At 39.9% G+C, this 23,132-nt stretch overlaps 1 protein-coding gene across 3 annotated transcripts in view; it reads left to right on the top strand.

The window, feature by feature from the left end:
• The window catches only part of LOC112147333, a 253,750-nt gene that overhangs the window by 81,291 nt on the left and 149,327 nt on the right, over positions 1-23,132 (top strand). For all 3 annotated transcript variants that reach the window (XM_024273646.2, XM_036216472.1, XM_024273645.2), the window contains one exon: positions 16,423-18,221. In XM_024273646.2, coding sequence (XP_024129414.1) covers positions 16,716-18,221 — 1,506 coding nt within the window. In that variant the 5' untranslated portion in view covers positions 16,423-16,715. The remainder of the gene's footprint in view (positions 1-16,422; positions 18,222-23,132) is intronic.

The following is a 23,132-nucleotide window of genomic DNA, read 5'->3' as shown; positions in this document are numbered from 1 at the left end:
CAACTTTATTAGCAACATCCTTGTAACATTAGACAGTCGGTTGCTGAATAGTAGGCTGTACATTGTTATGGTGTGTGGGAACAACTGTCACATATTTTGAGTTTCCTCACTGGCTCTTCTTTTATTGCAAAAAAAGTCTTTCCGAATATATTTTATCTTTTTGTTAACTTTCCTAGCTGGGTGGTTTCAGTTTAGCAGTTGCTTTATCCATTTTAAGAAAGTAGTGGATGGATGTTTGATTTGTGACCTCGTCGACTTGTCATGACTGTCAAATGTGATGGGGAGAACCTAGTTGTTTTTCAAAATAAAACTTCCTTTAGAATTAGATTATAAATAACACAGAAAAAAAAATGTAGGTTGTGTTTTTTTTTTTCTTCTCAAAGACCTGATACTAACTGTCCCATAGACTGTTTTCACAGGTCTATGGCAGTAATACCAGTCTATGCATTAACTTGTATTAAGGTAGATGGCATTAGGGTTTGTATTGTTGCAGCTGATGAAACAGCTCTAGATTTAGCATGGCAATGCACTTGTGCAAAATGTTTCACTTTTTTAGAATATGTGTGGAAAACATTAAACTGAAGTATTATTTTATTGCTGCTATAAAGGATTTCATTCTTGCCCTGCAGCCTTTTTTTTTCTTTTTCAAGTTTTGGTTTGCTTTCTCGCATGACGCACTTTAAAAAACAAACTAGAATGAAGCTAACCAAACTGCTGAAATACATCACGTTTCAAAGGCTGCTCACTTGGAGGCAGAATTCCCTGACCAAGGTGTGGGGGCATGAAGAAGTAAACCGGTTAGTCCGGCTAATCCTCTGATTATCACATAGTAGTAAGTGCCTGTACCTTCTCACTACATCAGGTTTGTCCTGTAAAAATGTTAGTGATTCGCTTTTATTCAATTTTGCTCCGTGGACAGTTTTTTTTTTTTTATNNNTTTTTTTTTTTTTTTGCTACTCCTAAAAATAAGACCTGCTTGTGTGGATGCACCCTGACAAAGACAGTTGTTGAATTCTTTGCTGAATAACAGAATTTTTTGTGTCAGTGGAATCCACAACATGTCCAAAATATTGACTTGTGGACAAAAAGAACTGCACCTGTGGAGAGAGATATTTTATCAGTCACTTTATTTTGAAATGTATTGGTCATTTAGATGTGTAATCTAAGGACTCTGACTGTTGGGTTTGGTGTTTGAAGCTAAATTGGCATACGTGATGCTGAAACAATAAAATGAAATTCGTCCGATTGGAATAGTTGATTATTTATACATATACTCAATATAGATTATTTATATAGGGTCAACTTGAGTCCAATGCTAAATCCAAATAGCTTCCCTACACCTATGGTTTCTTCCTATCCCTACATTTAACCCTCCAAGTGAAGAGATACAGAAGAAGTGGGATGTTACTACCGCCTGATGACATCATCAGTAGTTGCAATCACCTGTTTGTTTGTATCTGCTAGCGCTTGGAAAATACATAAAATCACTGGGTTTCTAACTTTAAAATGTCATGTAAAATGAAACACTTAATACATACGTTTCAGTATAAACCTGAAAAATGTGTTTCTCCTCAGCGCCACAGGCGCTACACAGATCAAACTGCTAGCAGAGGGATAGCCAGCCCAAAGTAGCAAACACTCTTGCGAACACCACTGCAGCTTCAAATGTCCCTACAATTGGAACAAAAGAGAGTAGCCAGAGGGGTAGGGAAGTAATTCAGATACGGCCCAAGATAGTAACTTGTGCGCACCAGATAGTAAGTGGTGGGCACCCGATACTATCGCACACACTAGATACCAGTGAGCACCAGATAGAAAAGTATTATGTCCATTTAAGGGTTCCGTACATTTCTGCCTGTCCCAATTTGTATTTATTTGCTGGTAACTTGGTGGCCAAAAATGTATTCACTGTTATGCTGAAATATTTATTTTCCCCTCCAAGAAAATATTTTTGGTATTAAACCCGCACAAGATTCCTTTAATCTCAAATTGTCCCTCGGGGACCAGAACTAACTTGGTGGACAACCTTTAATCCTAATGATGTTACAAACCTGTTTATTAGTCTACATAACCATAGGGAATAAAAAAAAACAGTGTCTAGAACACCTGCGGAGAATAAGATAAAATGTAATACATTCAGCTGTGGCTTATTGATCGCATCAGACCATTAACGGCCAGTCTGCAGTCTTTCCTGTCTTCACTCTGACTCTGTCTCAGTGGAGGATAAACTGCAAAAGAAATGTAGTAATGCATGGAGAAAAGGGAATTGGGCCGATTAAGGTGGAATGAATGGAGTGTCATTATTCACTCTCCTTGTTGGCCAGTGGCCTTGATGCTATTTTAAAATGTGCCATCTCTTGGTGTATCACATATTATCAGCGACAACCTTGAACGTGTTGCGTTTATTAATCTCTAAAATGACCCTCTCTAATCTCGCCCTGTCCTCTCCATGACTGTCTTGTCCAGCCTCTCGAAAGGAACGCCCTTGAAAGGTAAACAAAGACCAAAACGGAAGACACAAAAAGTCCAACAGACACAATCCTCACTGAGAGACTTACTCTCTTGAGCTGAAATGTTATCTTTTGTCACAAGAGATAGTCTGATCTAATTTTTCCTGGAAACTTTCTTCCAAAAAATCCTTTATACAACCCGTTTTAATGCACATTTATTCTTTGCACAACTTTAGAGAGACAAAGCAATTGTTCAACTCCCAAGGACTTCTGCTAAAAATGTCAGGGAGTGTGTTGAAAGGATCAGATAGCTTTTTGATGTTGCACATGCAGCCAGGTGGAAAAAGAAGAGAGACAGCTTTGATAGGCATCAGGTGTAATTTCGGTAACTGCTGTGGCAGCTGATGACTCACAATTCGGAAAGGAAGACTGAGCACCTACAGAGCGAGAGCTCACCACAGAGAGGCTGTGTGATACAAAAACATCGCCTGACCTTTGCGCATGAAGATCATTGAAGCTGATCAGCTCCTTCAGCTTCTCAGCGGAGAAGCCTAAAGGTGAAGAGATGTCAGATGTTGTTAAAGCTCAGTGGCACAACAATAATTTGCCGTGGCCATGTGATGTAAACAGAACAGGGATCTTTCACCCTGAAGGGGTCATGCTGGGAGAGTTTGGTGTGGCACAAATGTCTGCATCCTTTTCCCGCCGCTGCACACTCTCTGTATGCATAATTAAAGGCTTTAAAAGGCCTGAATTGTAAACAGATTTGAAAGCTTTCAGTGGGAGACTGCTGTCTCTGTGGGTATTTCTTCGCACTCTCAGCAAGCACTTTACCTTGTGACCAGACACACCGGAGAAAAACTTGAACCCCTGCCAAGACAATAAAATATGGCCCACAAATATTGTCCCTGTCGTGACCTACTGGCACGTCTCCTGACTCTGTGGTTCTTTGGACTGTCTCCTGTCAAGATTTATTTGATCTTTATTGCACCTCTCGTAGTTTATATTCTGTAGCCAAAGAGAGTGTTGGCTGGCATCAGTTGATCTCGTTGGGTGTGCTTGAATTTAAGGGTTGCTTCCAGATAGAATCAAATCCTGAAACACAAAAGCCTTTACATTTTAACAATAATACACTGAACAAAAGTATCAACGCAACAATTTTGTGTCTAATTTTTCATGAGATGAACTCAAAGACTTGAAATGCTTTCTACATAAAAAAAGAACAATTTCTCTCGAATATTGTTCACAAATCTGTTTAAATTCGTGATAGTGAGCACTTCTCTAGGCTAAGACAATCCACTCCATGTCACAGGTACTGATTAGTCAGCATGATTATTGCACAGGTGTGCCTTTTGGCAGATTTACATTTCTGTTGCATGCAAATCCATCGCACGACTATTAGTTAGTTTTCTACATGCCCAAAATAACAATTTCTCTTAAATATTGTTCACAAATTTCTCCTTTGCTAAGACAATCCACTCGATGTCACAGGTGTGCCTCATCAAGATACTGATTAATCAGCAAGATTACTGCATAGGTGTGCCTTACAGCAGATTTACTATTCTGTTGCGTTGTGTGGGGAGTCCATCTCACGACCATTAGTTAGTTTTCTACATTCACAAAATTACACAAAAAAACAATTTCTCTTTAATATTGTTCACTAATCTGTCTAAATCCGCTATAGTGGGCACTTCTCTTTAGTTGAGACAATCCACTCCATGTCACAGGTGTGCCTCATCAAGATACTGGTTAGTCAGCATGATTATTTCACAGACGTGTCTCACAGCATGGGGAGTTACTCTCATGACCATAAATTAGTTTACACCACGGGTGTCAAACATGTGGCCCCCAGATGGTTTAATACAGTCCAGTTACGAAGAGAAAAAAATATATATAAGGATCTTGATAAAAAACAAAACGTTTTTTTTAGCTCATGCATGTGGCGAGTGTTAGTTCATTAAAGAAATGACTGAAATGCACAAATCGGCCACTAGGGAGAGCAAAGGAAAAGCAAGACCGGCATGACAAGAGATCTAGAAATAACCAGCATTTCTTTTCAAGTGCGTGCAACATCTGGGTATGATTCAGTTTAGTTTAATTTTTTAATTGATTTGCACATTTATATTTTAAGCAGGGTATTTAATTTTTTTCCGTGGCACCTTCTTGAGTTTACTATTGGGTTTGCTTTAATGTCAAATGTATAAATATTCAATATCAAATTGAATAGACCATTTTTTTAGTGAAATCCATTTTATTTTAAATAATTTGTCCTCTTTATCCGCGTTTGCGGATTTTTTTTAAGTTTTATTTTGAAAGTCCAACTGAAGATTTTATTTTGAAACCCGAACCTGTCTCCCATTTCTCTGGCTTGTTGCTGAGACATTGACGTGTGAAACTGGAAATAGAACTCCTGCGTGAAGCTTGCACTGTGGAGGGACGGATGTCAGACACAGACATGATGGAGACGATGTAAACACACCGACTGATTAGTGAACCTTCTATTTCTGTATGTACGGAGACACATCACAGATGGTCACATCCGATACTGACCAGTTTTCTAAGTCCACAGACACCCTCTCCCTAATAAAAAATGGCACCTTTCAGAATGACCTTATTACTGACCCCTACTGTGGCCAGTCTAAGGCACACCTGTGCTATAATTATGATGTCTAATCAGCTTCTTGATGTGACACACCTTTGAGGTGTGCCATATGTCACAAGTGTGACAGATTCAGAAAGATTAATGAGCAATATTTGAGAAAAATGGTTATTTCATGGATGTAGAAAATGCTTCAGATCTTGGGACAAATGAGGGCAAAATCCAGTGTTACATTTCTATTTTCGTTTAGTGTATCGTAGATGGATCCACTTAATGGTTTCTATGGAATCCAATCATTGAAAAGTTGTTTCCAGAATTAAGCTACCACCTAACCTAGAATTTGTCTTCCTTAAATTGATTTTGTGGTGGCAGAGAGGTGTTTTTGTTGCTTTTCAGCAATGACACGGCACATCAACCTCACTGTTCTCTGCTTTGAGATGCAAAGCAGAAAAATGTGGGAACAATGGAATTTAACACAAAAACAGGAAGACTCCCAAGGTGCAAAGTGCAGCTCTGGCATTTCAAAGAGTTTTTTTTTTTTGCATTCTTTAAAGGTTGATGTGAGGCGGCATTGTAATAAATAGGTCGTTTATGCAACAAGTTGTTGCTGGTTTATAACTTAGAAAACAGGATAACTTACTTAATCACAAATGAAACACAACTTATGATTTTTTCAATCACTGTAAATTGTAAACAAAAAAAATGCATCTGGAGGATCTGATTTCTTATAACACATGTTGAGCTGAAACCATTGGTTGTACATGAGAACTGGACCGAGCAAGTATGACATCCCCCATAAAAAATGGCTTTCTTCCGGCTTTTGCCAGTTGAAGTCAATTCAGTCGCCATTTTTTCACGATACGGACGCCGACATGTTGGAACCAGATGATTTCAGTAAATAGTAATTGGTTTGAGTCAGTATTTTTATGCCAACCACTCTCACCAATCAGGGGTGAGCTTGTTGGAAGGCCACACCCCTACCACTCAAAAGTGGACTCGGGAGAATCTGTCAATCAAACATTTCAAACCTACTTTTACTGAGGTTCTTTTTTTATATATATATTTTTTCTGTTTAACAAATAAGAAAAATATATTCTGAAAAAGTATTTGCTATTTCTCAATAGAATGACAAAAACATTTGTTCCCAAACCCATGAGATAGCTTGGACTTGGGACACAGGAAGTGTTTGTGGAAAAAAAAAAAAATAGTAGACAGATACGGGGTTATTCATCCAAATCCAAACAGATGTCGGGATGTTTCTCTCAAATGTTATTTAAGATATTTCTGTGAAAACCTCTGCTCTGTTCGCCTCCCATTCTGCCTCACAGTAGGCTCATATCTTGCTATGTATTTTACAAGCTCAGACTTTAGCCACTTATTATAACCCCACTGATCTAGCCGAAAGCCATGTTAATCCAAAGCCCCCTGTCAGTGCTGTGTTACACTGAGAATATTTGGTCTTAATCTCACCAGCAGGCAAGCAGCCATTCTTAAGTGGCCTGAATATCGGGATCCCACAACCATAAATTGTGTTAATGTCTTCGACTGTGAAAAGCTGACATTTTGCAGCTGTTTACACGCACCTTTTTTTTTTTCCAGTTCTGTGCAAAACTCTGCTCTCCTGGGAGTCTGCACTGCAAAAAGAAGCAGCCTAAAAATAGGAAAAGAATAAGAATAAAAATTGTTGTAAAATGATCTGTAAGTATTTTTTGCAAATCTTATAAAATCTTAGAACAATATAGCAAAACAAGCAGTCAAAAAGGAAAAAAATAGAATTGCTAGTTTTAAGTAAATTTTAAATTTTTATGTACCCACATGTTTTACATTTTGATTATATTGTCAAAAAATTAGTGTAATAAGTGGAAAAGACTCATTTGAGAACAAAATGTTTAGAGAACAAATCATTCTACAAGTTGGTTAACCCTTTAATATTGGAGCTCCAGTGCTTATGTTCTTTGATTTACTGTAACTTTTCAACCGTTAACATGATCAATGTAATTCCAGCAGATTGTGAAGGAAAAAAGCAGCTCATTGAACACTTTTCTACTTCAGAATCTACTGGAATTATGTTGATTGTGCTAACGATTGAAAAGTTACAGTGCGTTAAAAAATTTGTGCTGAAGCGTCACTGATGACGGGTTAAATCTAATATTTATTCTTAGAACATAAATCAAATACAAAAAAAAAGAATAAACACCAGTCTAACATGCCGATATTTATTGAAATGATTTATTTTCAAGTCTCAAATCAAGTGTTTCTATTGTTAAGAGTTTCAAAGAATTTGAAGTCACATGCAAGATTGCGCCAGAATCAATCTGTAGCCGGAAGTGGAAACTTCGTAACTTGAGTCGGCTGCGTAGGTGGAAATTTCCTACACTTTAGGAAACCCTTTCAAAATGATATTTTTTAAAATAAATTTGCACTCGTTTACCTCCAGAGAAAAAGCTGGCAAAAGGCATCTGATTACGACCGATGAAATGCCGTTTTTCCTCTGTGACAGCGAGTGTCGCAGAGAAAAAAACGAAAAAAGGGGTCAAAAAAAAAGAAAAGAAACGGTAAAAGAGGTCAAAAGCTTGAACGGGGTGTTGCGGGCGAGCATTTCGGGTGCAAATTATGTTTATTTTGCTGCTAGGAGGCGGCGGGACTTATGTCTATTAATTTTTGGGCGCCATATTTTCTCTCTGTAGTCAGATTCTCTTAAAGAATTTTGACCAATTTTAATATTAATTTATTCATTTCTAGATCTAGCCTTAAATGAGACAAAAAAAACTGAAAACCTGATCAAATGTCTTGAAAATGTCTTAAAACAAGCTTTTAAATCTTTGCAAGTATGAAATAGTTTGCAAACTGCTGCTGAATCTGCTCCCAAGAGGCGGCGGCGCCTGCTGTCAGAGGTTCTTTAAGGCTGCAGTGGAGACAAGGTTACGGACATGGGCTAAAAAGGCATTCATACATTAGCAGTAGAAAGCTCCCGTTTCTTTTCATCCTCTCTGACAGGCCGGCTTTTATCTGCCGGGGTTCAAGGTGCGGATGGAGCTGCTTTACGTGGCTTTGCACTTAAAACCACCTGGTCGGTCCTCCAAAGATGCCACCTCCTCGTCCATTTTCAGCTACCCATCCTCTCTTTCGCTCAAACACTCAGAACCGTTCCACCCAAGCTTTTTTCTCCCCCCTGTCTTTCATATGAAGCTGGGCTTTGTTACTCCATGCATAATTCTTTTGGGGTGGCTGCTATTTCTTCTCCACCCTGGTGTGAGGGAGCGCTCGCTTTCTTCTCTTTGACTCCACCGCGACCAGAAAGGCAGTCCCCAGAGCTTTTGTTACTTTTCCGTACCAGTGCAGGTATAAGTGGTTTCCTTTAAGTGTGTCCAGTTCTTTTGGTGCCTCTGTGACTTCATGAATGTACGTTTGAGAGGGTGTGCATAAACAAGGCTTTGTGAATACAGGTAGTTTGAATGTGCACAGAAAACAAACCTCTTCTTTCAAACCCAGCATGAGTGCAGAGGAGACGTGCTGCTGCTGCTCTGGTGGAGCGTCTGCTTCATTGTTTGCCAGTAGGGCCAGAGGGATTGATAGCAAGCAATAAGATAAATTAAAATTTGGTCACAGCTTGCTGCAATCAATAGTGAAGAACTACCTCGTCTAGAAATGAAGCCAAAGTGAATTGATCATTTTCAGAGCTGAGAGATTTACTCAATGACATGAACTAAACTGCACAATGTCCTTTAGATATTTCAACTTTATTTTTTCATTCAGGAATTGTGATTACTGTACTTTTCACAGCATAAGTTCCATTTTTTTTTTTTTGCATATTTGGCCGACTTATTTGTAATTAAAAAAAAAAAGGCTTCAGTGTTTGTTGTTCTCTCACTATCAACCGCTAGAGGGCGCTGTAGGTGTGTGCTTCAGTATCTGCGACTGACAGCAACACAGAAGAAGGACCACTCAGTCTTTAGTCGACTGATGACGAAGAATTCAGTGGGCGAAGACCAATCCTAATCCTTAACTATTAAAAAAGCTACAGAGTGCAAGACTAGTTAAGACTAGTTAGTCACTTTGACTTTAAAAGCAATTCGGATACCATGCTCAATACTTTTCTTTAAAATGCAAGTATGGCGTCACCAATTTCACAAAGTGAAAATCTAATCAATACGAACATTTTACGACATTTATTTAGGATCCCACTGTGTTCTGGTGATGGAAATGTGAATAGTTTGTCAGAAAATTACATTTCAACACTTTTTTTTTTTTTTGCAGAAATTGTTCAAACGCAATGCATCATGGTCTATATTTCCTAGTTTAGGCTATGTCCGAATTCTCACCCTAATCTCTAACTACTAAAAAAACTACACAGTGCAGAACTATCTAGTGCCCTGGATTTTAAAAGCGATTCAGACTCCATGCTCACTACTTCTCTTTTCTAAACGCCGGAAATGACGTTACAGATTTCATAAAGTCAAAATCAAATCAATTTGAACTTTTTACTACGTCTATTTATGACTCCACTGCGCTCCGAGTATGAAAATGTGTATAGATCGTTAGAAAATAACATTTAAACACTTTTTTTTTCACAAAAAAATGTTGCAACGCAATGCATTGTGGTCTATATTCACTAATGTTGTGACCATCGATGCTCGCTAGTCCTTTGCAAAGAATTCTGGAAAACTTCTAGCACACTTGATTTTGGAATTGTAGATTCGGACAGCAGTAGAAAATGACGAACGCACTAGATAGTCCGTCTTTGTTGCATTACGCCTCTGTTGCGTTATGTCTATGTTGCTTTGTGTTGACACAAAAAAGTAATCGTTCAGTTGGAGTTTTTACATCACCTCCGTCATGTCTGCATTTGATGTCCATCCCTCCACATCACAAGCTTTACACAGAAGTTATGTTTCCAGTCCGTTAAGCTATGAATTTTGCAGCAAAAAGACAAACGGGAAAAACGGGTTTTCAAAATAAAAGCTTTTGTTGTACTTACAAAATAAAACTTTATAAAATGTAATTTTATATTTGAGGTGATATACACCTCATATAACACCGGAATCTATCTTCGCCACGGACAAAAAAAGTTTAATTTGGAATTTTAAAAAAAGATAATTTATGACAAAAAACATTCACCTTACAAGAATTGAGTGGAAATTGGGCTGTATTGTCAAAGTGTGATTGAACTACTCAACACGCCAGGGGGGAGGGGATAGACGGACCAAAAACGCAATGGGGGAAATGTAAACTCACAGACAGAGCAGTTTAAATATAGCGTAAATACGCTTGTGAAGCTTCATTTATTCAATCTATCATTACCTAATCCATTTGCATTCCAAGATGAATTGTCCGGTCTTGGTCCCGTATTTTGTGAAATAAATTCCTACCAAAAGCGCAACTTGTATATGATATTTTCTTCTTATTACGCATTTGTTGGTGTCTGTGACTTATACACCAACGCGACTTATAGTCCAAGAAATATGATGTTTACTTCTTTTTAAGCCATGGAGTCCTTGCTGGGATCTTTGCTGGTTCCACACAAAAGAAAACAAGAGTTATAGTTCATTAAATAATAAAAGACTAATGAGAAAATATGAGTTCTCTTCTACTCTATACTGTAGCACCCAATTATCCTCAGTAATGGCATAACAACACACTTTCCCCAAGGTGCCCAGCACGACTCGTGAGAGACTTTGACACAGAGAGGCACTTCAGAGTGGTCTTAACTCTGCTGTGAGTGAATTCTTTCCTCTGAAAACGATGAAAAGATCAAGCAATCTAAGAATTAGAGTGGTTTTATTCACACTCTGTGGCTTCAAAGAAAAACCCACATTGACAGAACCTCCCACGTGGAAACGTTACAAATTCTTGCTCAGCAGGCAGGAGTGCCGTGTTGATATTCCGCCCTGCATCCGACCACCTGCCCCAGGCTTGTTAACAAGGTGCCCGTGGCAATGATTGCCTGGCCATCAAACTCCTGCCTGATAAGTTCCTCCCAGAGAGAGGGAGAGGGAGGGGTAGGGTGGCGAGGAGTGCCATCATTGAATTGAATCCGATCGGCGCCCCGTGCTGTACATTTGAGATAACGCCCGTAACGGCCTCCGTCGCAGGTTTCTCCCTCTCCCGTCGCAGGGAGTCCCGTGTGTGTACTGCACGGCGTCTTCTGGTTACAATCTATCATTTGATGGCTGGATTTATACAGACAATTATAGTGCTGGCTCTTGTCGTCAACAAGGTAGCTGACGAGACACCTGTCACTTCTGATGCTGCAAGGCCGAGGAAGGAGATGGGCTGATTGATTGAAGTCTGAGTGTGCGGAGAGTGAGGGACGCCCTGACAAGCCTGTGACTGACGCAGATGAGAGGGAGGAAAAGAGGATTGAATCGAGCATCAGAGAGGATCCTAAAACAACAGCAAGTTAAAGAAGCGGGATAGACGGAGATTTACACAGATAGATGGGAGAAAAGGAAAGACAGGTGGTGGAGTGGGAGAGACGGTGGATGAGGGAGAAGGAGTCAATCGCTCCAACTCTTCATCAGAGAAAGTTGCTTTGAGAAAAGGGATCTGAAACAGAGGACGCTGGGAGTGCGGAGGTTGAGAGGAGAAAAATCTGGAAAAAAAGGTGAAAAGTATTCCAGGAGAAAATGTCCGGCTTCATTCATGCCCCAGTGAATGTGCTGACGGGGCCTGTCGGTGCCACAGAGGAGCAAGTGTCATGTGTCCAGACAAACCTCACCAGGCGGCACTGGAAAAAATCAAAACTGCATCAGTACATAAAACACAGGTACTAAGTAGACAGAGGTTACATTTACTCTTCCTAATCTAACAAAAAATAATTTAATATGTAGTCACCACAAAATATTTGAAGCTACAGACAGATCAGGCATTTGATTCTTCTTCAAGATTGTGCCAATTGTGTCAAAAAGCAGAGAAAAAAGTGTTAAACACGCTAAATGTGCTAAACATGCTAAATGAGCTAAACATGTTAAACACACTAAACGGGCTGAACAGGCTAAACATACTAAGTGTGCTAAACACGCTAAATGCGCTAAACACCCTAAACACGCTAAACGAGCTGAACACGCTAAACATGATAAGTGTGCTAAACACGCTAAACGAGCTGAACACGCTAAAAATACTAAGTGTGCTAAACACGCTAAATGCGCTAAACACCCTAAACACTCTAAACGAGCTGAACACGCTAAACATGATAAGTGTGCTAAACACGCTAAACGAGCTGAACACGCTAAACATGATAAGTGTGCTAAACACGCTAAACGAGCTGAACACGCTAAAAATACTAAGTGTGCTAAACACGCTAAATGTGCTAAACATGCTAAATGAGCTAAGCATGTTAAACACGCTAAACTGGCTGAACAGGCTAAACATGATAAGTGTGCTAAACACGCTAAATGTGCTAAACAGGCTAAACGGGCTGAACGCGCTAAATGTGCTAAACACACTAAACGTGCTGAACACACTAAACATGCTAAGTGTGCTAAACATGCTAAATGTGCTAAACGGGCTGAACACGCTAAATGTGCTAAACACGCTGAACGTGCTGAACACGTTCACATGGCATGCGCTGCAGGTGCTAAGTGCGCTAAATAAGCTAAACGTGCTAAATATGCTAAATGAGCTAAACATGCTGAACACACTAAACATGCTAAGTGTGCTAAACATGCTAAATGTGCTAAACGGGCTGAACACGCTAAATGTGCTAAACACGCTAAACGTGCTGAACACGTTCACATGGCATGCGCTGCAGGTGCTAAGTGCGCTAAATGAGCTAAACGTGCTAAATATGCTAAATGAGCTAAACATGCTAAGCACGCTAAACGGGCTGAACACGCTAAACATGCTAAATGTGCTAAACACGCTAAATGTGCTAAACACGCTAAACGTGCTGAACACGCTAAATGTGCTAAACACGCTAAATATGCTTAATGCGCTTAACACGCTAAATGTGCTAAACTTGGGCAATAAAACTAGCATTTAGCCCATGATTCACAGTAGTCAAGTAGGGAGGGGCTTCCTTTTCTATGTAATAGCACATATCTTCCATCTACAGTTGGTGTGAAATGTCAAAGTGGTGCAAATCTCATGAATCTAGCTTCAGACGTTTTCTTTCGTATCTCTATTCCAATATATGAAAGATTTGGTGTCACATAATTCTGGCAGAGCACAAACCACAATTATTAATTTCTCCTCCATAATCAAATTTCCAAAAAGTTGATACTCATGCAACTTAACATATCAGAGTCCCTGATTGATCAAAGTTTGACCTGGTTTATTTGTCAACATACATTCAATTTTTTTTCTGACAACCATTGTAGAAACTTGGATGCTTGAACACAAAGGTTTTAAATGCGGAGTAAATGTAGCTTCAAGCTTTATTCATAGCGGCCGTGCAAACTCGCAATCAAACAGCCACTTTCAATGAAAAGTCTGTGTAAAGGCACGTAAATCTGCGCTTCAGGCTTCCATGTTTATAACTCAAGTTCCTACACAGGTTTATAAGTCCATTCATATTCATAAATATGAAAAATTATTAATTTGGGTTTCTGCTCTGATTGAAGCTGGTAAACAGTGAAAAAATCAAAATGAGTAGTATCAACTCGCTGCCACTTCCTGTTTGTCCGGTCTGATTGTGCGCTAATGAAATCATCTTTAGTGCATTCTTGAATGTGCAACACACGCCCGGCGTTAATTTACTATGAAAAAAAGTGAAACGGATCAATTGACAAAAGTTCTGTAATTTGTTACACTTAAAACTATTAGTTTTCATGAAATTAAAATTTGGAGTTGATGCTTTACTGAACTTAAAAAAAAAACATTTTTAAATGTAACAAATGAAGAGTTTTTGTTAGTTGGTCCAATGTTTCACTTTTTACACTGTAGCATAACAGTTGAGATCAAGTTTGCGTGATCCTCAAAGGATTAAGACAGAACAACAGCACTGTGTAATGATGCTGATGCATCACATTTTAAAAAAAATTCCAAAGCATTTATTACAGTAGCATCCAAATTACTCAGACAGATTATGTAGCATATTGTTCAAATCTCTATTTTAATAAAGCATTACTAACTTTTTGCAAAGCTGTGCAAAACATTGAAAAACAACTGGTGGGACATTTAATTGGACAGAGGTTAAAAGCGCTCTAATTTCTAATTATTGCTTGGTTGAGGTGGAACAAAAGCAGTAAGTAAAATAAATCTGTATTGATTGGTCACATAGCAGTTAAAATGTCAAATACAAATAAAAACGTCCACACATCCATAAAAGCTCCTGCCACGTTTGCAGATCTGATCTGAAAGCCAAGAGGCAATCCTTTGACTTCTGCATGGAAGCTGTTTTCAAATGAAAGTAGGTGAAGCCAGGTCAGTTCACTGTGTGACCAATAGGTGGGTTCATGCACAGACGAGACAATCCTACTTTACTTTAATTGAAGCAAAGATAAAAAAATGCTGTCTGCTTTCTAAACTACATTTGTTATTCTGGATGTACTGTCTAACCAAGTCAATTGTAGTAAATACAGTATGACTTTTATTAAAAATGTAGAAAAATATATGGTATAAAAATTAAATAAAGGTGGATCGATGACTCAGTTGTAGGACTGGCACTTAGGAAACCAGTGTTCCTAGGAAGCGGAATGAGCTAAATCCATTTGTAATTTTTAGGCAAGACTCTTAATCCTTGATCCACTGAGCGGTCCGGTCTGGCCTGGTCCAGTAAGGAGTGGTGCAGTACTGTCAAGTTAATTCTGGTGAGCGTTTCCACCCAGTTAAGCTTTGGTTTCTGAGCGGTTTGTTTTCATGGCGCATGCGAGGTATGTGCCGCTAGCACACCCTGTATCACACAAGGATGGCAAGGAACGTTTGCAGTTCCTCCACAGACCAGGCTTTGCAGGCATTTTCAGTATAAACCAAAAAGGTACACAGGAAACTACAAAAACCTAAATGTTTACAAATATAGCTTAAATGAGCGCTATTTTGATGCTTTCTGATTTGTCGTCATCACTTTCTGCTAATCAACGTGTCACTACAGGGGCCAACTGTGCCGTTCCACATTTCAATGGACATGCAATTGATTGGGTCCTCCAAAGAGGTAGGGTTCGGTACTGTTTAATTGGTCCATTTTACAGTGGAAACACTTAAAATATTGTACTGTACCGTACCGTACTGGACCACTCATTGGAAACAAGGCTATTCCCTGTGGTGGTCCCGAGCCCGGATAAAATACTGGGTTGTGTCAGGAAGGACATCTGGCATAAAACCAACCAGATGTTCAGGTTTGCGACCACTGATTAGCTTTGGCAACCACTGAGGGGATATTCTGAACAATGAACATTCCATCTATGCATCCATCCGTCTGTTATTCTGTCCATCCATCCATCCATTCGTCCATTTTCTAAACCCGCTACATCCCTTTCGGGGTCACAGGGTTGCCAGAGCCTGTTCTATTTACTGCTGGGCGAAGGCAGGGTACACCCCGGATAAGTCGCCAGTCTGCTGCAAGACAATAACTCCCACACACACTCACACATGCACACAATGAACATCACTTAATTTTTATAATTTGTGCTACCTACCTGAAAAAAACTTTTAGATCCATAACTGAAAGAATTTAGGGCTGTTTTTTTAAAGTTAATACCTCTAAAAGAGTCATTTTTCTTAGTTCCTTGTGCTTATCTGTCTCTAAGCGCATAACAGTAATGAAAAGGTCGTTATGTTAATGTGATCTGGCAAATAGTCACTTTATTGACTTGTCAGATGCGTGGGCCGGCGTTGCTGAAACACCACTGAAGGGTGTCTGCTCTTATCTTAAAACAAGCACGCTGATTGATATCTGACATTTTGATTTGGCGTGGGATTCTCATTTGCGGCTTGAATGCATGGTGGAATTGCTGAAAGCATGACTCGCATGCACGAGGGTCTAGGAACCTTTTAGACGGCCTCAGGCTACAAAGTAAATCTGCGTCCACGACTTGCATCAGAATTGACATTATAAGGACTGATCAAAGGAAAGTTTCAATCCCACTAATTAATCACACATCAAAGTGAAATGAAGATGCATTGCTACGTGTCCTAGTTAGTCCTTTTTTAACACTGCTGTCAGAATGCTTGACACTTATTACCATTAATAAAAGCTCAGAGCACTTTCTTAACTTTGTCTCTGCCTTTCATAGAGATGTGTCATTAGAGAGGTTTAAATGGGAGCCTCGCTAGGTCTAAAAGTCTTTTGTTTGCCTCTAAAAATGTGGCACGGCCCTCACTAAAAGGTCCGTCTTGCTTCTCTGTGAGCTCTCCTACCTGTCCATGCAGCTGTTTTTAATTAATGCAGCACAATGATTAAAGTTTTGGCTTAATTATCCTTATCTTTTCTCTCAGGGTGTTCAACTCTCCGTGGAAAACTGAATGAGACGCTTCACAAGAGGAGTACAAATAAAGGAGAGCTAAGCGAGACTTTCTTAGAGAGAGGACGATATTAGATGGTGTTGGTGGGGAAAAAAAAGAGTGATTGGCACCTCTCCTCCAACTTGGTGTGAAGGGCAGAAGATGGGAGAGTGAGAGGAGGCGCACGAGGAAGGCTGAAAACACAGGGGAGAATGAAGACAACCAGAAAACAAGGCCTGCCTACTTTCAAATACTCTTCAAATTAGGACGTCTAGCCACCAGACAACATGATTGCAAGAAATCGGCTTTTGTTGGTGTTCCTGTGCGTGTGGGATGTGCTTCTTCGTGATGCGTCAGCCAGTAAGACGGTACGCAGGAAAGGAGTGGGCGGACTCCACAAGCTAGGAGACAGCCGATCCGCCGACCAATGGGATCCAAGCATGGATGTGAATGCGATGCCCATGGTGACTCTCCGAAACACAATTAGTCACGAGCAGATGGGTGACGCTGGAACTGTTCCCTACTCCAGAAATCTGCAGAATCATCCCGCGTCAGCGGACAACAAGGGCAGGCAATCGTTCAAGCCCAAACGGGAGGTTGACTCCGTCACCAAAGACGTGACTGCATTTGTTTTAGCCAGTAACAGGCGCTTGAATTGGGATTTGAAGAAAGTTAAAAACAACACTAAGGAGTGTTGCAAGGAAGGACGGTCGGACAAACTTTTCATGGTCCATCACAAGTCAGACCAACACTCCAATAAAACTAAAGTCAGATCAGGAACGAGATCCAGAGGCAGATCTGACTTAAACGCCCGTTCTACAGGGACGCCCGGCAAGGTACTCAGCATGGACTCCAATCGAAAGCTGAACCTCACAGGTAGCTATGGAGTTCTCAAGCTTCTCTCTAAGGAGAACCTGGTTCGAATTGTCAATTCCCAAATGTCTGTTCCCGGCCTCGGCTTTCCAAGCAAGGGCAGCCGGAGCAGAAAGAGGGATTTAATTGACGTTAATCACGGTCACTTAGAGGCTCAGAAAATGCAGAGACAAGACATAGCTGTCACTCAGCTTCAGGCCGGGGCTGATAATCAGACTGCATTTCCTAATGCGAGCCCTGTCACCAGTCCAGATCCTAATCGAGACCCAGTGGTCGATACTCATATTAATCCCCTAAAAGAAGTCAAGCCAGCTTTGAGTAAAGGGCAAGACGACTTGGGCGCTCAGGCTTCAAACAGTGGTGATAACAAGAGTAAACATCTTGTCCATTTCCTGTCAACGCCTCAGAGCGAGGTGAACCTAAGCCCTGAGAAAGAAACCGCGATCAGCCAAACGGAGCAACCGTTTCCATCGACAAAACGTCTTTCAGTGCGTGTCCCTTCAGCAATAAACGATTCTCCTCCTCCTGTGCTGACAATGCAAACTCTGGGAGTGAAACTCGGGGACAGAGCAGCAGATTCCCATAGAGACCCATTAACAGAGTCAGCTCGCGCTGCCCAAACAGAATTCAGCACGGCCCAGTACCCGACAGATGAAGACAACAAACTTGTCAACAGCAGTCATGTCCTGAGGCTCCAGCCTGCCCCTGAATGGAGTCACGGTGCAAAAGACTCCGAGATCCAAACTGTTGATCCAGAAAATGAAAACAGCCTTGTGTTTGAGGAGGCAGAGCCTGAAGAGGAGACACGCAGCCGTACGGAAGGGAAGGGCCCGCGCTCCCGCAGCAGGAGGAGCTGGATCTGGAACCAGTTCTTTGTGATTGAGGAGTACGCCGGGCCGGAACCAGTGCTCATTGGACGGGTGAGTCAAATGGAGATTTTTCTTTCTTTATTTATTTATTTATTTTTTAATTAGCATTTACAAATGCTCTAAAAGTTTTTGTCCGTGTTCGTAAGCCTGCAATTGAAATTGATTTACATTCCTGTGGTTCTTTCAAGGTAGTCGTAAAAACGTCAATGAATCAATTGTCTACTGAGGCGCAGCGAAAGCACACGATCTTGTGTGCCCAAGAGGCTAGTCATGATCACTACCAATCTGCACCCACCAATGGGAATTGACATATTCAGTAGAATTAATAGCTTTGCTTTTTCCTCCATGCATCGATCCTCCCTAAAGGCAGAAAGCCAGACTGATTCAAGCCTTTTTTCATTTTCCTGTAGGTCAGACCTGTCAGTTCTCCTGCCTTTTGGACTGAAAGGTCCTGTTTATGATATATCCTTCAGACTGATTTAAACCTGGTTTGGCAGCATTTATCACGAAAATATTCTGCAGCACAACTTTCATTTCTGCGGTCCTGTGCTGTTTTTAAATTTATTAGGATCAGGTTGTGCTCATGGCTCCTTTTTTCTCAGTATGTTCCTCCTTTAACCTCGAAAAACCCCAAACTAATATTTGAACTAACCATCTACACTGGTAGCCATTGGGCCCCATTTCAGCTTGAATTAACTACTCCCACTCCAATGAAGATCATATTTTTAACCTGTTCTTGTGTCATTTTTCTCACAAATTTCAGAAAATTAATATTGAAACTGCATTTCTGAGTATTTCTTTATTCAAATGGTTGTGAATCAGTAGCAGACGAAAAAAAAATGCTGTTTGTAGCAGTGATGTTGGTGCTACAGTCAGAAAGCCACAAGTTTCCTGCTCCACTCTATCTCAATGCAAAGAAATACATGCGCTAATTCAGATTATTTCCGATTAGTTTATTTTCTCATCCTGAAGGAAGTTTTGTTTTGGAAAACCGGCTACCTGGATTGCTAAGCTAGTAGCCCAAAGCTAAAAAGCTAACAAAAACCAAACAATAAAACATTTGGAAAGTTTCTTCAGGGAGAAAACCACTACCAACTTTCTTAGTACCAAAATCCTGCAGACTAATTTATGACTAATTTATGAGTGCAGTCGGTGTGCTGAACAAATAAATAAGGTTGATTCATGTGTGTCTGCTTCAAGCTGTTGCAGCCCACCGAGAGAGAAGTTGCTTTGTGCTCGCTCATGTGCTGGAGGTCAAGCTTCTCTTTAAGGGCTCCAGCTCAGCTGAATATCTCTTGATCCATAAAATAATGGCAAACTGGGGTTTGGGCTTTAATTTCCAGGTGCACACAGATGGGCAGGACCTCCCAGGATTGCTGTGCAGCCTCTCAGCGTGTTGAGCCAACATTTAATTTGGCTCATTTGCCTTCACACTTTGACTGATGAAGTCTGAGCCGAACGCAGTGAAGTACCGTTAGCGGGATTGGCGAAGATGGAGGAGCCAGTGGTCCGGCTTACAGATGGCTCTGTGTGTTAAGCGATTAGTGCCAATCTGCTGTGTCAAGCAGGTGTTCATGCCAGAACATTGTATAGGACTCAACGAGGGAGTAGTGCCAAACCACACACAGGGCCATATGATAGCGTTGACACTTGGAGTGCACCCAGGCCACTGTAGTGACTGAGTATTTGTGCGTGTTCCGGGTTAGGAATGATTGGTACCAAACCGTATTAGACAGTCACAGCACACACACGAATAATGCTCTTATAGTCCTTAATACGCTTATGAATTTTTAATCCTCTGCTCTGCTCTAGTGTAGGCACTATAGGTAGAGAGATCAATGGGGACGTGCTGCTTTGTGTTGTTCTGTTTCGGGGGGCTGATTGAGTTCTAATGCAGAGAGCTACAGAGAAGGAAATTGACTCCAACGGTCAGGGCGGAGGAGGGCCTCCTCGCCTGAATCCAAAGCTACAATTCAGGTGCAGCCAACCAGAAATACAGCTGTCCATCTCTCACAACATGTTTTTCCCCCAAATTAGATGTAGTGTCTTTGAGTTGTTTTGTCTGTGATGTCAAAATAAATCACTGCTAAGCTGGAGCGACCACTCAACAGGAGGCAAAAAATTGCTTTTGTGTTAAATCACATGTACTGTGTGAAAGTCCCACTCAAAATTGTTGGTGTTTTTTTAACACATTTTTGTTGTATTTTTTCATGATTGAGGGCATATACAGAAAAATAAAGCTTAAAATTGTATTTCTTTATTGAAATTGTTGCAAATAAAGAGTAGAAAAGCATCGACTTGTTGACGACTAGATCCATGCACGTCTTCATTTTCTTCATCCGTGCTCAAAACTGTACGGCTAGATGTCTACATCATTGCTCGCCATTTTTGTTCTACCACTAATGTCACGTTGTGGGTGCAAGATGCTGTAAGCTAGCCCGAGAGTATGTAAACAAGAGGATGATGGGAAATGAGAGCAGGCTAACCTTCAACACTTAACGAGTCAATTGGGTCGATCTCTCACAGACGCAAAGTTCAACTTCACTTATTAGAAAAATAGGACACTGATTTGTATGTATGTTTTTGCTATTATGATAAATGTAAATGGACTATTGTTTTTTTTCCTTAATTAAAACAGAAATATATTAAACATATCCTTTTACTAACTTTTGATAGAGGTTCACAACCTCCTTTCAAAATAAAACACACTTTATGTCATAAAGGATCAGTGTAGTGTAATGTCAGCAGTTTATTTGACTTTTTTGGGTGAATTTCAGTGGGAAATTTGTGAATCTAACAAATCAAAATTAAATCAGAGTTAATGAAGTGTATTAAAGTGTATTTTGCAAAACTTAAAAACTTTTAATTTGTTAAAAAATAGAAAATCTGCTTTATAATACACTTTGCCTAAATTCTGGTGGTAAAGTTTTTTTTTTGTAGTGGATGTTACTCATAAATCAGTCAATATATATAAGTTGAACTTGAAATTTACTTACATTTTCCTGTTACTTTCTAAAAATGTAAAGGTTTTATTTTTCTTTTAACCACACAGCCACAGGGGGAGGGTTAAAAGAGCCACATGGGGCTCCAAAACCGCAGGCTACCTAGAAAATACCACCTTTTTTAAAATTAAAAAAATGGGCTAAAAATTGCATAATCAGAATTAAAAGACAACTGGAAACACTTTTAAACTAGATAATCAGACTTTAAATTACTTTTTTGGTTAAAAAACAAAAACTATGAAGGTGCAGACACATGGAGTTATGATACAATTAGTGAAAAAGAGCTTTTATTTTACTCTAAGAAGGCATCTCTATTTTTTGCTGGATAAAAAACTGAGTTTATTTTGCAGCTGGAACTAAACTGCAGCACTTTTTACAAACGGGATTGAGCAAATATGCAAAATATCTGGCCCTTTGATCGGTTTTTATAAATATAAACATCACTTGCAGACTTCATGTTTCCCTTCGGGTAACCGGTGATCCCGTGAGTCTTGCCAAACAGACAGCACTGAGAGCTGCAGCTCTTCCATAACATGTCCGGTGGGACAAACTGCTCCGCTTCTGAAATGAACTGCCTGTTTGAGAGAGGCTGCGCATTGGGTCTGAGTGCATTTGGAGCTTAACACAAGGAACGCCAAAGTTTACTCAATTAGTGAGAAACAGACAAGGAACTATCAGATAGTTAACTTTAGTTATTTAGTTTAGTTATCTGTGGTTAATGGTAAAAAGAGTTTTATTTGAGAATTTTTTAGCTTAGTAGTTGTGTCCTAAGTTTGTTCAGGTCCCAAACTTTGTTGGACACGCTGCACCTTTTGCTTGAGTTTTCTTTTCTTTTCATTTTTATTTTTGCAACTCTGTAAAAAACTTTGAATTGCCTATGTGTCTTATTTTTTTTTATTATAGTCCAGCTAGAAAACTCAGTTGGTGAAGTGCAGGACTGGGACACAGGAAGTTAGAGCTCAATTCCCAGGATGTGTTGGGATCCAGTGTTGGTCCTTAGGCAAGCCTCCTTCATGCTACTGCTTAAATACTGTATATAGCTACAAGAGGCCCCAAGTCTGGATTTCCCCGTGCTGGTCCCCAGCCCGGCCTGAAATCTCTGCCAAACCATATGTATGAGTCAGTGAAAGCTACTTTATTGTGGGATAAAAAGAGAGCAAACATTTATTAAAACTGTACATCACAATCACTAATAATACAATATTTACATAAAAAAGGAAATTATTGATGAGTTAACAAAAAAAACTAAACAAAAAAACAGCTAAAGTTAATATTTTTCCCTTGACATACTAAGCAAACATTTGTTTACTTTGTCCATTGAAGTGTTTTAATTAATGCACTGAAGGTTTAAAGAAGGAATTAATAATTCACCTGCTGGAAAAGACCTTAAATGATCTTAATTTTTTCTCCTCACTCATGGTGGATTTGAGGTTTTGTTTTTTCATAAGGCTTTTGAAGATCACAAGAAGTGCCAGAAAAACACTACATCTATGTTTTTTTATGTGGTAGAAGTGAATGGTCTGCTCTCGTTCAGCACTCTCTCCTTATCTCTTCCCCTCTTACATAGACACGTGCACATAATCACACATGAGCGCGATTACGTGATGCCGTGTCATTATATTTTCCTCCATGCCCCATAATAATTGTGAATTTAATTGATGCTGTCACAAGGTCTGTAATGGGGTTTGAAGTGATTGCAGAGGCAGAGTAAAAGAAACAGATTTTTCTCGAGGAGAAAAGGCGCCTCAGCAGAGCTGGGATTAAAAGAAAAAAAAAATAACACCCCTTTTTTGATTAGCTTTTCTTCTCCCCTTACTTTCTTCTTGAAATGCAAACTTCCTAAAATCCTATGTGGGGAATAAACATGAATGGAACACTTTCATTTCTTTAGTTAGGAAATTCCATTCTACTCCGCCTCACCTTTTTTTTTTAGCAACTTAAGTGTACCTGGCATCTTCTA

Source organism: Oryzias melastigma, linkage group LG17 (assembly GCF_002922805.2).
Source record: "Oryzias melastigma strain HK-1 linkage group LG17, ASM292280v2, whole genome shotgun sequence".
In the NCBI taxonomy this organism is placed as follows: domain Eukaryota; kingdom Metazoa; phylum Chordata; class Actinopteri; order Beloniformes; family Adrianichthyidae; genus Oryzias; species Oryzias melastigma.
This window is presented reverse-complemented; position numbering and strand designations above follow the sequence as displayed.